This window comes from Trachemys scripta, chromosome 4 (assembly GCF_013100865.1).
Source record: "Trachemys scripta elegans isolate TJP31775 chromosome 4, CAS_Tse_1.0, whole genome shotgun sequence".
Classification (NCBI taxonomy): Eukaryota; Metazoa; Chordata; order Testudines; family Emydidae; genus Trachemys; species Trachemys scripta.
Window position 1 is genome coordinate 93375365 of NC_048301.1, and position 16505 is coordinate 93391869.

At 39.4% G+C, this 16505-nt stretch overlaps 1 protein-coding gene and 1 long non-coding RNA gene across 4 annotated transcripts in view; one reads left to right on the forward strand and one right to left on the reverse strand.

Annotated features, from left to right (window-relative positions):
* SYT9 (synaptotagmin 9) overlaps nt 1–16213 on the forward strand; it is a 121336-nt gene extending 105123 nt beyond the window's left edge. The window contains exons 4-7 of one of the 3 annotated variants that reach the window (XM_034769950.1): nt 4203–4323; nt 5713–5884; nt 6677–6806; nt 15452–16213. In XM_034769950.1, coding sequence (XP_034625841.1) covers nt 4203–4323; nt 5713–5884; nt 6677–6806; nt 15452–15526 — 498 coding nt within the window. In that variant the 3' untranslated portion in view covers nt 15527–16213. Of the gene's footprint in view, nt 1–4202; nt 4324–5712; nt 5885–6676; nt 6807–7389; nt 7909–15451 lie in introns of those variants that run through there. The other 2 variants (XM_034769949.1, XM_034769951.1) reach the window with 2 other exon arrangements.
* LOC117877145 overlaps nt 1–16505 on the reverse strand; it is a 228975-nt gene that overhangs the window by 53895 nt on the left and 158575 nt on the right. The gene's annotated exons all lie outside the window — the stretch shown is intronic.

Genomic DNA, 16505 nt, shown 5'->3' on the forward strand with positions numbered 1-16505 from the left:
ATTTTGCCACCTCACTGTTTACCCCTTTTTCCACATCATTTATGAATATACTGAATAGAACTGGGCCCCGTACAGACCCCTGGGGGACACCACTATTTACCTCTCTCCATTCTGAAAACTGACCATTTATTCCTACCCTTTTTTCCCTATCTTTAACCAGTTACCAATCCATGAGAGGACCTTCCCTCTTATCCCATGACTGCTTATTTTGCTTAGGAGTCTTTGGTGAGGGAGCTGTCAAAGGCTTTCTGAAAATCTAAGTACACTATATCCACTGGATCCCCCTTGTCCACATGCTTGTTGACCTCCTCAAAGAATTCTAGTAGATTGGTGAGGTATGATTTCCCTTGATAAAAACCATGTTGACTATTTCCCAACAAATTATGTTCATCTATGTGTCTGACAATTTTGTTCTTTACTAAAGTTTCAACCAGTTTGCCTGGTACTAAAATGAGGCTTACCGGCCTGTAATTGCTGGGATCACCTCTGGAGCCCTTTTTAAAAATTGGCATTACATTAACTATCCTCCAGTCATTTGGTACAGAAACTGATTTAAAGGATAGATTACAGACTACAGTTAGTAGCTCTGCAATTTCACATTTGAGTTCCTTCAGAACTCTTGTGTGAATTCCATATAGTCCTGGTGTCTTATTACTGTTTAGTTTATCAATTTGTTCCAAAACCTCCTCTAATGACACCTCAATCTGGGACAGTTCCTCAGATTTGTCACCTAAAAAGAATGGCTCAGGTTTGGGAATCTCCTTCACATCCTCAGCCGTTAAAACCGATGCAAAGAATTCATTTAGTTTCTCTGCAATGGCGTTATCGTCCTTGAGTGCTCCTTTAGCATCTCGATCGTTCAGTGGCCCCACTTTTTTTAAAGTACACCAGAAGCAAGCTTCCTGCTTCTGGTGTACTTTAAAAAAAATGTTCCCATTACTTTTTGAGTCTTTGGCTAAATGTTCTTCAAATTCTTTTTTGGCCTTCCTAATTATATTTTTACATTTCATTTGCCAGTGTTTATGCTCCTTTCTATTTTCCTCACTAGGATTTAACTTCTACTTTTTAAAGGATGACTTTTTGCCTCTCACTGCTTCTTCTACTTTGTTGTTTAGCCACGGTAGTACTTTTTTGGTTCTCTTATGTTTTTTAATTTGGGGTATACATTTAAGTTGAGCCTCTATTATGGTGTCTTTAAAAAGTTTCCATGCAGCTTGCAGGGATTTCACTTTTGGCACTATACCTTTTAATTTCTGTTTAACTAACCTCCTCATTTTTGTATAGTTCCCTTTTCTGAAATTGAATGCTACAGTGTTGGGCTGCTGTGGCGTTTTCTCCGCCACAGAGATGTTAAATTTAATTATATTATGGTCGCTATTATCAAGCGGTCCAGCTATAGTCACGTCTTGGACAAGATCCTGTGCTCCACTTAGGACTAAATCAAGAATTGCCTCTCCTGTTGTGGGTTCCAGGACTAGCTGCTCCAGGAAGCTGTCATTTAAGGTGTCAAAAAACTTTATCTCTGCATTCCTTCCTGAGATGACATATACCCAATCAATATGGAGATAACTGAAATCCCCTATTATTGAGTTTTTTATTTTAATAGCCTCTCTAATCTCCCTGAACATTTCACAGTCACTATCAGCATCCTGGTTAGGTGGTCAGTAATATATCCCTACTACTATATTCTTATTATTAGAGTATGGAATTACTATCCATAGAGATTCTATGGTACGGTTTGGTTCATTTAAGATTTTTACTTAATTTGAGTCTACGCTTTCTTTCGCATATAATGCCACTCCCCCACCAGCACGACCTGTTCTGTCCTTCCAATATATTTTTTACCTGGTATTACTGTGTCCCATTGATTATCCTTATTCCACCAAGTTTCTGTGATGCCTATTACATCAATATCCTCATTTAATATGAGGCACTCTAGTTCATCCATTTTATTATTTAGACGTACAGCATTGGTGCATATAAGCACTTTAAAAACTTGTCACTTTTTAGCTGTCTGCCATTACATGATGTAATTGAATGGGCCTTTTTTTTTTTTCATTTGACTATTTCTCATCAGATCCTACCTGTATTTTATCATCTTCCACCCTCTCCTCCTTACTAGGACATAGAGAATCTTCATTACTAGATCGTCCCCTAAGGATGTCACTGTCTGAACCACGTGCTCCTCCGCACCTGTCGGCTTTGCCTCAGGTTTAAAAACTGCTCTATGACCTTTTTAATTTGAAAGGTCAGCTATAACCAGTTAAAGGGATAAGAAGCTAAGGGGAAAGACAGGGTCATTGCAAGAAAGAAAGAAAGAAAGGGATAGTGTAAGTAGTGGATAGGTCACTGGACTGGAATTCAGGAGACCTGAACTGCCACTGAACTGCTATTTGTGACCTTTCACCTCTTATTCCATTCCCATTCTTTGCCCTATTTGTCAGTCACAGATGGTCTCTTACCATGTGCCTATGCACTGCCTTGCACAATGAGACTCTGATCTTGCTTGAGGCTTGTCGGTGTTACTGTGACATAAGCATATCACAATAAGGGGAAAAACAACTTGTATGGAATATTACCAGAAACAGGCATACTAACACTGAACCTGCACCACCTCAGCAGATTAAACACATAAACTGTTAACAGAAAAAGGTATCTATAACTAGAAAAGTTTCCTTTGAGAATCCAAAAGGAAAAAGTGTGTAACCTATGAAGAGAAAGATCTCTAGGGCTGCTTAATTAGGAGACATTATTAATCAAAGAAAATCACCCCACCAGATAGTCACAGTTGTCTATCAAAAATAAAGATAGAGTTTTCTTCATCGATAAACAAGATTTCTCATCTGCTTACATTGATACCAAAACTGTAAAATGGACAAAAACCATTTCCAGACTCACTTAAAAGCTTGGTAGAATGGAAGTAATAAATAAAATGTTGAGTCCTTTCTGAGATACTTCACAGATACCACTCCAGGTACAAAACAAATATTTATCTGCTGGTGTCAATAAATATTTATTAATTCATGCTCATCTATATTTTTTCAGAAAAACAGTGACCATTTCCCCCACTCTGTCTCTTGGGAAAGCTGCCTTAAATCCAAACTACTACAAGAGGTTAAAAAGTAAATCCCTACTTTTCTCCCAAAAATCTGCCCCCCCCCTTACAAAATGCACCTATCACAACTCCTGCAGCTTATTATCAATATAATTAATATGTTGTCAATTAATGAACCCCCCTCTCAAAAAAAATGAAAGAAACAGCAGGAAAGAACTATCGCTCAGCCATCTCTTCCCACTCCGTAGGGCAAAAGCTGAGCAAACAGATGTGCCTTACAACGTGCTCTAATGCATCATCCCTATTGAATGGCTTCTAATGTTGGCAGGTTCGTCCAAAGTGGATGAAGCATTTGGCTAGGTAAAACAAATCTACCAACATTTTTCCTTTGTAATCAGGTGAAAAAAATTGTTTGTTCCCTAATATTTACATCTGGGAGCTGGTGGACTTCCTCCTCAGCTGCCTTTCTGAAACCCAGATGGTACTCAGTGACTTGAAACAGGAAAGGGATGCAGTCACTGCACCAGCTAAGGAGAAGGGAGGGCTGCAGGAGGAGAGCTGCTCCTGCAAACCAGGGAGAGGAAAGTTCTCATTCTGCTTTTGGCGGAGAGGGAGAATTGCATTCCCTCCTGCTCCAGGTTACTTTAACCCCTGATTGTGCTCCCTCCACTGACCTTCCCTACTGCAATGTTTGGCCTGACAAGTCCTGGGCAGTTGTATGAAAACTTATCCTACCTTGTCAATTTGTTGTTCCTCCCATGAACCCTGTTATGGTAAATTCCCTACAAATAGGGAAGCTGAGGCATAAAGAGCTCCAGAGACTTGTCCAACATCATACAGCAAGTCAGTAGTAGAACAAAGATCTCCAGGTACCTACCCCTGTTCTTACCACTAGGACACGGTTCCTGTCTGACTACTGACTGCTACAAAATTGTAATGAGGTTTACAGCTCATGGTACTGCTGGTGTCAGAACACTGCCTACAAACTGAGCAGCTCCTGCCATGTGGTTTGCAAGTGAGAATTAAGTTTCCTCTGGAATAACCGGAGCTCCTAAATACACATATTTTATCATTAGTTACTCTGTGCCTTTCTAGGCAGAGAGAGAGAGTGTTTTATTATTGTTTCACAAACTTGTTTTTTTTACAGGACAATGTGGATCTTGGTGACTTGATGTTCTCACTCTGCTACCTTCCAACAGCTGGCAGATTAACTATTACCATAATAAAGGCTAGGAATTTAAAGGCAATGGACATAACAGGAGCATCAGGTAGGAATTTCTTTCATGCCCAACATTACAATTTCATCTTCTCCCCCTTGAATTAAAGATATGATACAGTATTTCCAATTCTTCTGATATTTGGTGTTTTTCTTAAAGCCCCAGTTTCTGGAGTTATTTGATTATGGGAAGTATCAGAGAGGTAGCCGTGTTAGTCTGAATCTGTAAAAAGCAACAGAGGGTCCTGTGGCACCTTTAAGACTAACAGAAGTATTGGGAACATAAGCTTTCGTGGGTAAGAACCTCACTTCTTCAGATGCAAGAAGTGAGGTTCTTACCCACGAAAGCTTATGCAAGAAGTGAGGTTCTTACCCACGAAAGCTTATGTTCCCAATACTTCTGTTAGTCTTAAAGGTGCCACAGGACCCTCTGTTGCTGGATTATGGGAGATTCTTTCATCAAAAAATGATTTTAGCCATCCGAGTTGCAAAGAAAAGCTTAAAAAATGTGAACCGTAAAGGCTCAAAAACTAGAAGGCAATTTAAAAGAACCCAAATTTTATTATCGTAAAGACCTCAAGAATTTTGGGGGCCTGGCTTTTAAATACTTGGAGGTGGCCATGCTGGGACTGTAACCACAGAATTTAATTTTGCACTGCCTGCTATTTGTTGGAGTTTATGTTGGGTACAGTATAAACCAACACTGACAATGGAGAGGCTCAACAGCCATTAATCTGATACAAATGATGCTTGGGCCAAGATTATGAAGCTCACTGGTCCATTGTAGCAACTATTTTCAGGGTCGGTATTGAAAACAAAATGAAACCAGTTTGGGATTTTGCTACAAAGGGGTCACAGATGCCTTGTTTCAATCCACTGGCAAAGGGGGAGAAGGGTAATAGTACTGTCAGAAAGGAGCTACAATGAAACAGGTGCCCCAAGTGGGGCAGTCTTCTACTACACCCATAGCTTTAACTGTACCTCTAAAGAGAACAATAATTGTACACCACACAAACTATTATAATTCTAAAGTGTTAACATAACTAATTCCATATCAGCAAACACTAACGCTGACCACATTATCTGATTGTGTCCGGGTTCTACTTCTGCTATAGATGTAATCAGTTACACAGACTGTTACAAACACGGGAATCCACATTATGTCATAATGGAAATTTTTACATTCTTTGAGAAGACACAATACAAAAACCCAGCTTCCTGAATGAACATCTAATTGTTCATTACAGTCATTCAACCAGGAAGACCTTTTAACTGCCAGCGCCTCCCAGGCATTTCATTATTGAAGGAGCTCAGATTCTAATTTAGGTACCTGTGAATAAATTATGTATATAGATATAGGCATATATTAAAGGTTACTCCATTTGCTTTCCATCTGTGTTTATTTTTAAATCAACAAAACTGCTTATTATGATTCACACAGATCCCTACGTGAAGGTTTCTTTAATGTGCGAAGGAAGGCGGCTAAAGAAAAGGAAAACTTCCACCAAGAGGAATACCCTCAATCCTGTTTACAATGAAGCCATAGTCTTTGATGTCCCGCCGGAAAACATTGACCAAATTAACTTGTCAATAGCAGTTATGGATTATGACCGGTGAGATACCTGTAGCTGTTACTCTACTATGCAAGATTTTACGAGGCAAAAGATTGTAAAAAACTGGCACAAATGCTCACAGTTTACTCAGTTTGTGATATTGATTAAAAATGTTTTGTCAGGCAGGTCTCGGCAGAGGACTACAATTCTCTGTACCATCAAACAGCATTTCCTTCTTAGTTTTTGAGATACAGAATTGCATCCATAACTTTGTATGCCTAATTTGCATACATATTTACTAGAATTGTAATGATTGCCTATCCAAATGAACAGTTTGCACTCTGAATGGCCATTTGTGCACAATCATATTAATTACTCAGATTTCCTCTGAAAATGTGGCCCATAGTATATTCTATTTGCAAATAATTGCTTTGGAATAGGTGTATTGTTTGTTCAGCTATCCCATTTCACATAGTAGTCTTTACATGTCTGATGCTTTGGGTGGGCTGGAGTCAGAACAAGTATGATGTATAGTTATTTTTCTCTTTTGCAAACGTTAATGAATTTTTCTGTTGGTTAAAAATGGAGTGTAGACAAATAAAAGTCCAACAGTCAATTTACTTCATAGAAAACCAACACACACACGGTGTGAACTAACATGGTATAAAAGAGTGAATTATTGATATATTATCTATGTTAGTGAGAAAGATAGGGATGAAGCTCAAACCTGTGTTGTGTAGCTCATCAAGTTTTCCCAGCATCCTCGATCATTGTCTGTCATAACGAACTTAAATGATATTTGTTCCCAAATGTAAAATTTTAAGAAAAAAATATTATGGCACATTTTCACAGTGTAGGTCACAATGAGGTCATTGGAGTGTGTCAAATAGGCAACGATGCAGAGAGCCTAGGCCGGGACCACTGGAATGAAATGCTCTCGTATCCTCGGAAACCGATTGCTCATTGGCATCCGCTTGCAGAGGTAAGATTTCCATTTCCTGCGTATTTATTTTAATTGTGAAAGCTCTTTAATGAGAAACTAGAAGATGGATAAAATCTTTGTGAACAAAATAGCAGGATCCACGTTTATAGACTAAACCCAGAAAAGGGCTTTGAAACTTCTGTTTTTAAAGTGAGCCTAACGTAGCATGGACATAAAATCAGCTCCTATCAGTTTTAGTGGGATGTAAAATACTTCAAACTTTTAAAATATACATATATAACTTAAAAATCAGGCATTATATATAGGATGATTTTTATAACATATAAAACTTTGAGTATCTTTCACTGTATATGGCTAACCCATATCCATCTGTTTAGGGCTGTTAAGGAATAATTAAATAAATAGTTAGGCTGTTTTACATTTATATATCAGATAAAAATATGACTTACTCTCTTGTAAAACTTTATTTCCATTCCAATGGCATGTCCAAAGGGATGTCTAATTGCACCGAAAATAATAAAATGTCCTTGGAGATTAGCAAGTGTAAAAATAAGAAACCGCAAAATCAGAAAAGCTCTTCAAGTTACGATTGGCTTCCTATGTTTCTTTTGTCTTCATTTAGGGCCCTATTCAGCAGAAATGTTATGCAGGCCTTCTGCGCATGGATGGCTGCCGAAGAGGCTTCCTCACCCTTTTAACCTATTCAGCAGAAATTTGGCATTCCTGTTGATCTCTTTCTTAGCCATTTCCTCAGGGCCATTCCGCAGAGAGTCCAGAGGGGTACAGACATCCTTCTAACCGCTCCCACTCACTCCCTTCCCTCCCCAGGGAATACTAATCCTGATTCATGAGACACAAACATTCATCATAGACACAGCTACATCTTGATTTCTGAAAGTTACCATCATTTAGCTTTATCCAGGCAAATGTAATACAAACGGTAACAGTGGCCTCTGCTGTTACCTAGGAATTACTTTTATTGTTACACGTATTGTCTAAATTCAGATGGCAATGCATGTTCACACCCATTTCCAGAGGCTTATGGATATAAATATGGTAGCTGTTTAACAACTACACCTCTACCCCGATATAACGTGACCCAATATAACACGAATTTGGATATAACATGGTAAAGCAGTGCTCCAGGGGGGCGGGGCGGGGCTGCGCACTCTGGTGGATCAAAGCAAGTTCAATATAACGCAGTTTCACCTATAATACAGAAAGATAGAAAATGTGGCAAAAGACCACCTTGGTTTAACAACGAGATCTTGCATGATCTAAAAAATAAAAAGGAGTCCTATAAAAAATGGAAACTAGGACAGATTACAAAGGATGAATATAGGCAAACAACACAGGAATGCAGGGGCAAGATTAGAAAGGCAAAGGCACAAAATGAACTCAAACTAGCTACAGGAATAAAGGGAAACAAGAAAACTTTTAATCAATACATTAGAAGCAAGAGGAAGACCAAAAACAGGGTAGGCCCACTGCTCAGTGAAGAGGGAGAAACAGTAACAGGAAACTTGGAAATGGCAGAGATGCTTAATGACTTCCTTGTTTCGGTCTTCACCGAGAAGTCTGAAGGAATGCCTAACATAGTGAATGCTAATGGGAAGGGGGTAGGTTTAGCAGATAGAATTAAAAAAGAACAAGTTAAAAATCACTTAGAAAAGTTAGATGCCTGCAAGTCACCAGGGCCTGATGAAATGCATCCTAGAATACTCAAGGAACTAATAGAGGAGGTATCTGAGCCTCTAGCTATTATCTTTGGAAAATCATGGGAGACAGGAGAGATTCCAGAAGACTGGAAGAGGGAAATAAAAACAACCCAGGAAACTACAGACCAGTTAGTTTAACTTCTGTGCCAGGGAAGATAGTGGAGCAAGTAATTAAGAAAATCATCTGCAAACACTTGGAAGGTGGTAAGGTGATAGGGAATAGCCAGCATGGATTTGTAAAGAACAAATCGTGTCAAACCAATCTGATAGCTTTCTTTGATAGGATAACAAGTCTTGTGGATAAGGGAGAAGTGGTGGATGTGGTATACCTAGACTTTAGTAAGGCATTTGATACGGTCTCGCATGATATTCTTATCGATAAACTAGGCAAATACAATTTGGCTGGGGCTACTATAAGGTGGGTGCATAACTGGCTGGATAACCGTACTCAGAGAGTTGTTATTAATGGTTCCCAATCCTGCTGGAAAGGCATAACAAGTGGGGCTCCACAGGGGTCTGTTTTGGGACCGGCTCTGTTCAATATCTTCATTAACGACTTAGATATTGGCATAGGAAGTACGCTTATTAAGTTTGCAGAAGATACCAAACTGGGAGGGATTGCAACTGCTTTGGAGGACAGGGTCATAATTCAAAATTATCTGGACAAATTGGAGAAATGGTCTGAGGTAAACAGGATGAAGTTTAATAAAGACAAATGCAAAGTGCTCCACTTAGGAAGGAAAAATCAGTTTCACACATACAGAATGGGAAGAGACTGTCTAGGAAGGAATACGGCAGAAAGGGATCTAGGGGTTATAGTGGACCACAAGCTAAATATGAGTCAACAGTGTGATGCTGTTGCAAAAAAAGCAAACATGATTCTGGGATGTATTAACAGGTGTGTTGTGAGCAAGACACGAGAAGTCATTCTTCCGCTCTACTCTGCGCTGGTTAGGCCTCAACTGGAATATTGTGTCCAGTTCTGGGCACCGCATTTCAAGAAAGATGTGGAGAAATTGGAGAGGGTCCAGAGAAGGGCAACAAGAATGATTAAAGGTCTTGAGAACATGACCTATGAAGGAAGGCTGAAAGAATTGGGTTTGTTTAGTTTGGAAAAGAGAAGACTGAGGGGGGACATGATAGCAGTTTTCAGGTATCTAAAAGGGTGTCATAAGGAGGAGGGAGAAAACTTGTTCACCTTAGCCTCTAAGGATAGAACAAGAAGCTATGGGCTTAAACTGCAGCAAGGGAGGTTTAGGTTGGACATTAGGAAAAAGTTCCCAACTGTCAGGGTGGTTAAACACTGGAATAAATTGCCTAGGGAGGTTGTGGAATCCATCTCTGGAGATATTTAAGAGTAGGTTAGATAAATGTATATCAGGGATGGTCTAGACAGTATTTGGTCCTGCCATGAGGGCAGGGGACTGGACTGGATAACCTCTCGAGGTCCCTTCCAGTCCTAGAATCTATGAATCTATGAATAATGTGGTAAGATTTTTTGCCGAGGACAGCGTTATATTGGGGTAGAGGTGTAGCATGCTAACCCTTAGCGCAGAAGGATGGGAAGCTCTGCCATATTGATATTTCTAGCCAGGAGTCAAGCCACGATGCCCATAAGTTATGCAGAGATATGATTAGTGGGCAGCCTCTCTATGTATGTTGTATTGATTAGAATGTAATTGTGCATGCTTACAGTGATATGGCAGTTTTGCTATGTGTCAACCATAGATGGCATCAGTAGACAGTTGGCAAGTACCAGGAAGCCCCTGTACAATGACAGCAGTATCCTACTGGGACCACATCTCCATGACTGATCATGTTTAGTAATGGGTCCCACTGCAGTTCTGTTTGCATGTCTGGGACCTCTGAGCACCCACAAACTGCTTGAATGAATGGAGTGGAAGATTATGGCACCTGGAAACAGTCCAAGCAAGGTGGTGAAGTTCAGAACACAAAGCTTTGGGCTCACTGAGAAGCTGAAGACATGATCAGTGGCATTTTATTCCTTTTCATGACGGGCAAGAGCCAAAATTGTGCTTTGCTCCAATTGAACTGGGCTTGGAAAACAGAGCACCTTGCTCTTAACTGTAGTCGAGCAATGATGCGAGTGGCTTGACAGAACCCTTGTGGAGCACTGAAAACCAGTATGACAATGTCTGTTAGCAGAGGTTATGTACGCCCTTACATCAAACCCGTATTTCCCTCTTTGAGGGCGATGGGCTGCAGAGGTCTTGTCCATAGAAAAGAAAGGTCTGTCAGAATCTAATTGACATCACTATTCTCTCAGCACATGCTCAGTTGAGTCCTTCAGCGGTCATTAATGTGGGTCACTTTACATCTACTTGAGCTACAAAGAGGCATATGTTTAGAATTCCCAAGAATGAAGTGGGGGAGGGTACCAAAAGCATCCAAGCTGTGCAGAGAAATATTTATAAAAACAACATATAATTTTGGGTCCTGAATCAGGATTGGGCTCAGTGATAGCTAAGCTTTGGAAGCTTCTAGAGCCTTTGTGTCCAGAGCCATAAGACTCTGAATATTTGCTAAATAGGACCCTCAGTTTTCAAACAAATGTTTCAACTATGTGAAGAGTGGTTTGTTTAGATAGAATCCGCGAGTAACGGTAACACCCTTTGGTATTATCTATGAATTACTGGTATGGACACTAGCATTGCCCAAATTCAGATGGTGAGCCACATTCATGCCCATTTCCAGAGATTCATGGATGTAGTTTGGTTTTAATAGCAAGCCTGATAGCAATGGAAATCAGCAAGCAGTGTGATTTGCTGCTGGGTGCAGCAACCAGTTTCATTTTTATATTCAATATTTTTCAAACAAAAAAATGAATACTGTGCTGGATATTCTTGCAAATACATTTCTTCAAGATTGATTGTCATTATACATTTATATTGTGGTCATGCCTCGAGGTACCAGTAAGGAATTGGTGTCCCCTCTCACCCTGTACAAAAATCCAGTTTAACATGGTTCCTGCCCCAAAGACCTTACAATCTAAGAAACTAAAGAAGGAGCTACTGTCTGTAGGGCAAGAATGAGACAGGTACGGCAACCTTAGTGATACGATGTTCCTTCAGCAAAAAGGAAAATAAGTAGGATTGTGTTTGTATTTTATGTAGCCTGTAAATCCTCATTGCTCTTTGCAGATCCATTTTCAACAGCTGTCTCAGTTATATAGGTAACACTGAATAAGGAAGATTTGTTCACCTCTGTATAAAATAGGTGCAGATCACAAGTGTCTCTGCCCCATAACACCCACACAGTTATCATTTTAAATTAATTTAGCACCAGATAATGCATAGGAGCTTTCTCTATAATTTGCATAGGAAATAACTGGAGTACCTTAGATGCCACTATGTGGTAATTGCTGACAAATGTTGAAAGGTGATCACAGTACTGGGCAGTACCACACTAAGAAATCCACATCTAGGAACAAGAGCAACTGAGATAAAAAGCTACTTTCACTATATCTTCAATTGTGAATGTAATTAACTGTCTAAAGCCTTTCCAGCATAGTTTAATTTCAAGGATTTAGTAAAAGCCCTAATGTTAAAACATACACATGAAAACTTGTGTACACTTTTGTCTGAACAAAATGCCTGATGCATAGTCACACTTTCCTTTGTGTCCACACACCATCTTGCATGTTCATTAGGCATTTTGGATTTGCAACTGAGCATATGCAAATACGAGTAGGTAGTCTTGAGCACATGCCTACAAGGTTGGCCCAAAATTTGCAAAAATTGTCAGTCTGTTTCTGTCTTGTTAGACTTTCAACAAAAGCTGTCTGAGCGGCTCCTTGGTATCAGCAAGCCTGTGGCACAGTGACCGTATTCTAGTCTGTCATGCATGAACCTCATTTCAGGCCTGTCCTCTTTATTCAGGCAAAACTCCCATGGGGGTCAATGAATTTGGTCCTGTAAGAGAAATATTTTGATTCCTTGGCAAGTCAATGCATGTACCCCTGCTCTGAATGCAAAGCAGACAGGTGCATACTTACCCACTGTAACTACTATTCCCAGTGTAGTGCCAGGATTGGTAGCTGCATAAGAACATAAGAACGGCCGTACTGGGTCAGACCAAAGGTCCATCTTGCCCAGCATCCTGTCTACCGACAGTGGCCAATGCCAGGTGCCCCAGAGGGAGTGAACCTAACAGGTAATGATCAAGTGATCTCTCTCCTGCCATCCTTCTCCACCCTCTGACAAACAGAGGTTAGGGACACCATTCCTTATCCATCCTGGCTAATAGCCATTAATGGACTTAACTGGATAAATTCATGGAGGTTCTCTTTTAAATGCTGTTATAGTCCTAGCCTTCACAACCTCCTCAGGCAAGGAGTTCCACAAGTTGACTGTGCGCTGTGTGAAGAACTTCTTCCTTTTATTTGTTTTAAACCTGCTGCCCATTAATTTCATTTGGTGGTCCCTAGTTCTTGTATTATGGGAATAAGTAAATAACTTTTCCTTATCTGCAGTGGAAAGGGAAACAACTGTACTGCAGAGAGGGAGAGAGAGACTCATGATGGATATGAAAGTTCTCACACAGCTTCTGCATCTCCAGCATGTTAAAGGGGCAACTTTATAAACATAAAAGTTATATAGTCAGTATTGCCTGCTCTCATCATTTTATTGCCATTCTCACACTATTTGGTGTTTCACTTACAGCCCCAGCTGCTGGGATCTAGAAATTCTGCTGAGCTTCTCAGGCAGTGTCATTATTGGGGGAGAGGGGGAGTTTCTAGCTGGCTCAGTTATGGAGAAAGTGCTTGGAAACTTGTCCTGAGTGAACCCTAAAAGGTTCAGAAACCAGAAGGCAAAGAAAAAGAACCCAACATTTATTTATTTTAACTCTCATGATTTTTTGGTGCCCAACTCAAGATGCCTGAACAGTTGGGGGTGGCAGTACTATATAAAAGATGCGCACAGTAGATTAGCATCATACTGTGAATATTAACATTCTTCCTTTTTCATAATTGATGTGTCACCATTTATAATTTCTGTTTACCTCTGTACCCACTTGGACAATGAAATCCACTAGATCAGTCAATTTCATATTCTGGTTCTCATGCATTAGCACAATGCTATTGTGTTTGGGGTTCCAACCCTGCAGGGCAGCAATATACTAGGTGGACTACCCCAGAGATCATGTTTAAATTCTGCCACAGAATTAACAGGAGAGTTGGGGTGACGACCCTTGCCCCTGACACAGTCGACCCCTTTTTGAAACACTGCTCCCAGAGGTAACTTGTCACTAGGGCCCATGACAATAATCCCAACCCTCTTTTTAAAATGTTGTATATTTGCCTTGGAATGGAACAAATTGCTTCAAATGGAAGGTACAGTAATTTCCAGAATACTTCCTCAAGAGAGAAAACTCCCTCCCCAAACACATTCCTACAAGTTTTTCACTTTACTGCCACTTCAGATTACACTGTACACTTGTGCTATGCTACTTTATACAGTCAGTATAGTTTTCAGGAAATCAAACACTTCCATAAATTTGATCACTAAGAGATTATGGGTGCAATCCTGATCCCACTGAAGTCCATGGGAGTTTTGCACCTATTGCCTCATTTCCTTGGCAGAAGAGAGCATTTTTGTTTAAAGAGGAAATTAAAAGAATAAATATTTCAATCCCTCCAAGACACTCAGGTTGTTGCAGGTTAGAAGGGCATTTTTGTGGAAGTTCCTTGTTAATATAGGGACACCACATCACTGCTGCACATGAATTTTAACATATATTTAAAAAAAATCTCTTTTCACCGAACTTACAAAGCACAAAAAATATTTCTATTATATAGTTTTAGCCCCCCCCCTTTCATAAGCAAACCATAAATGTGGGCCTAAAGTACCTGGCAGTGAATGAGTGCATATACAACTCCACTGCTGGGGCAGCAGGTGCTTCCAGAGCAGAAATCAGGCACGTAGCAGAGGAGACGCATGTGTCTCAGGATGATGGTACCAGTGCATGTGCATTTCAGCATTCTTTCCAGCTGATCCATGGATCAGCTAAGAGCAGTAAACATGAAAAAGGTAATGACAGCCTGTTACACAAGGGCCTGATCTAACTCCCACTGGAGAAAACAGAAAGAGTTCCACTGGCTTCAGCAGAAGTTGGATCAATCCCACAGAGAGGCATGAAAGGAAAGAGATCCAAAGAATTACAAGAAGACAAGTGGATGAGAGTCATTCTCCATTCAGGGCTGGGCATCACTGAAAAACAGGTACATTTCCTTCAGGGGAATTTAGAAGGAGTTTTAAACCTAGGATTATATAGACCCATATTATCACACAAGATATAAACCAAGAGGTACATTTCACACCAACACCACTCAGCAATGTTAAAACACTAAGGGGGCCTATTTGCCATAAAAACAAAATTGCTGGAAATGTGCTTAAGCTTAAAACATCAACTGATTAAAAAAAATCAGGATTTTTAATTTTTTTTGTTTGACCCAATTAGAAATACAGTGCAATTTAGTGTATTGTTGAAACACAAAATGTTTTAACTGGAGAGAAAAAAATAGAAGAACTTAAACTAGGCTGAAACCAACAGAATTGTTCTCAATTCAATGTTCTTACCTTCTGTTTAGAACAATGCACTGTAAAATGACTACAACTTAGAATCAAATGGGGGGGAAATGGCATTATTATAAGGAAAAAAATGTAGAGTGAGCAATGCATAATATAGTAGAATTTAATAAAAGCACTTGTGCAGGTGAAAACAGAAGCAGAACAGGATATATAACAGATGTTTAAAGCTTTCTCTTTCTGCTGTAATTAATGAAGGTCCTTGCTTGCATCTTAATTCTGTTCTGAAGTGACAAACTTTACAGCATGGGAACAAAGCTGTGTAAATGTGAATAATACTGTGTAAATGGAACTGTGACATTTATGGACATTGCTGAATGTCTTCAAGAATTGCATTAAAAGGTGATTTCTAATACAGTGGGTTGGGCAAGGAACTACAGTTGGAAGCACTCCAGGGTCCTGCAATTCTCTGAAAGGACCGCCATCTCCATGAAGGCACATGAAATTTATGAATCCAAATGGTAATGATGGACCTCATACAGGAAGACCTATCTCAGCTGCTAACCAAGCATTAACAGACCTGGCACAGAGGAGAAGAACACAAAGGGGATTGTAAGCATCTGGGATGTTTGTTTGTTTTGTCTGTTTCTTTTAGTTCCTTTTTTCCTTTGGCCAAACTCAGACATCCCTAAAACTGGAATGTTTTAGTCAGTTGCATGCTGGCCAGTTGTCATTATTTTTTTAAATACTCATCACAAAGGTATGTAAAGGGACCAGTATAGTTTTGATATAAAGTAACTTTGATTTTACTACATATGAACATTGTATTCTACTTTACTATTTCTTGTTCAATGAGTAGTCCTGTCATGTCTATGTTTCATGTCTAATTTTGGAAAGTAGAGCCACATCTTTATCAGGACTCGTTCAGTTAGGTGGATCTTATCTTTGTTTAGTAGAGATAATGCATGATTCCTTTGCAGGAATGGTTTGAGGGATAAAGTAAATAAATTTAAAATTTCTTAATTTTATAAAATGTATATCATTCTTCTAAACACAAGTAAAATGTACTTTGATTTATTTATATAGAGCTAGTCTATACAAATAATTTTGTTCTTAAGACATTGTGCAATTGTTATTTATTCCTATTTTGTATTTATATATTAAAGTTTAAGTGAATGTTTAAAGAACTCACATGTAATACTTTAGAGATGTTTTAATTCAGGTTTATCAACAGGAAGCAATGGAAAACCTCTCTAGTACAGTTCTGAACATTCATTTTTAAAACAAAATGGGCATGGAGCTCACGTTGTAGATGAAGTAAAAGACACAATATCACACAAATAGGGTGTTCAAAGAGGAAAATCAGAAGGCTACAGAAAGCTTTCTGCAGAGTGAAGCATAATTTCTTAGCAATTTAAGGGCATCCTGACTTTGCTCTATCCACCATATTTCAGATTTTCACGTAATTTTCA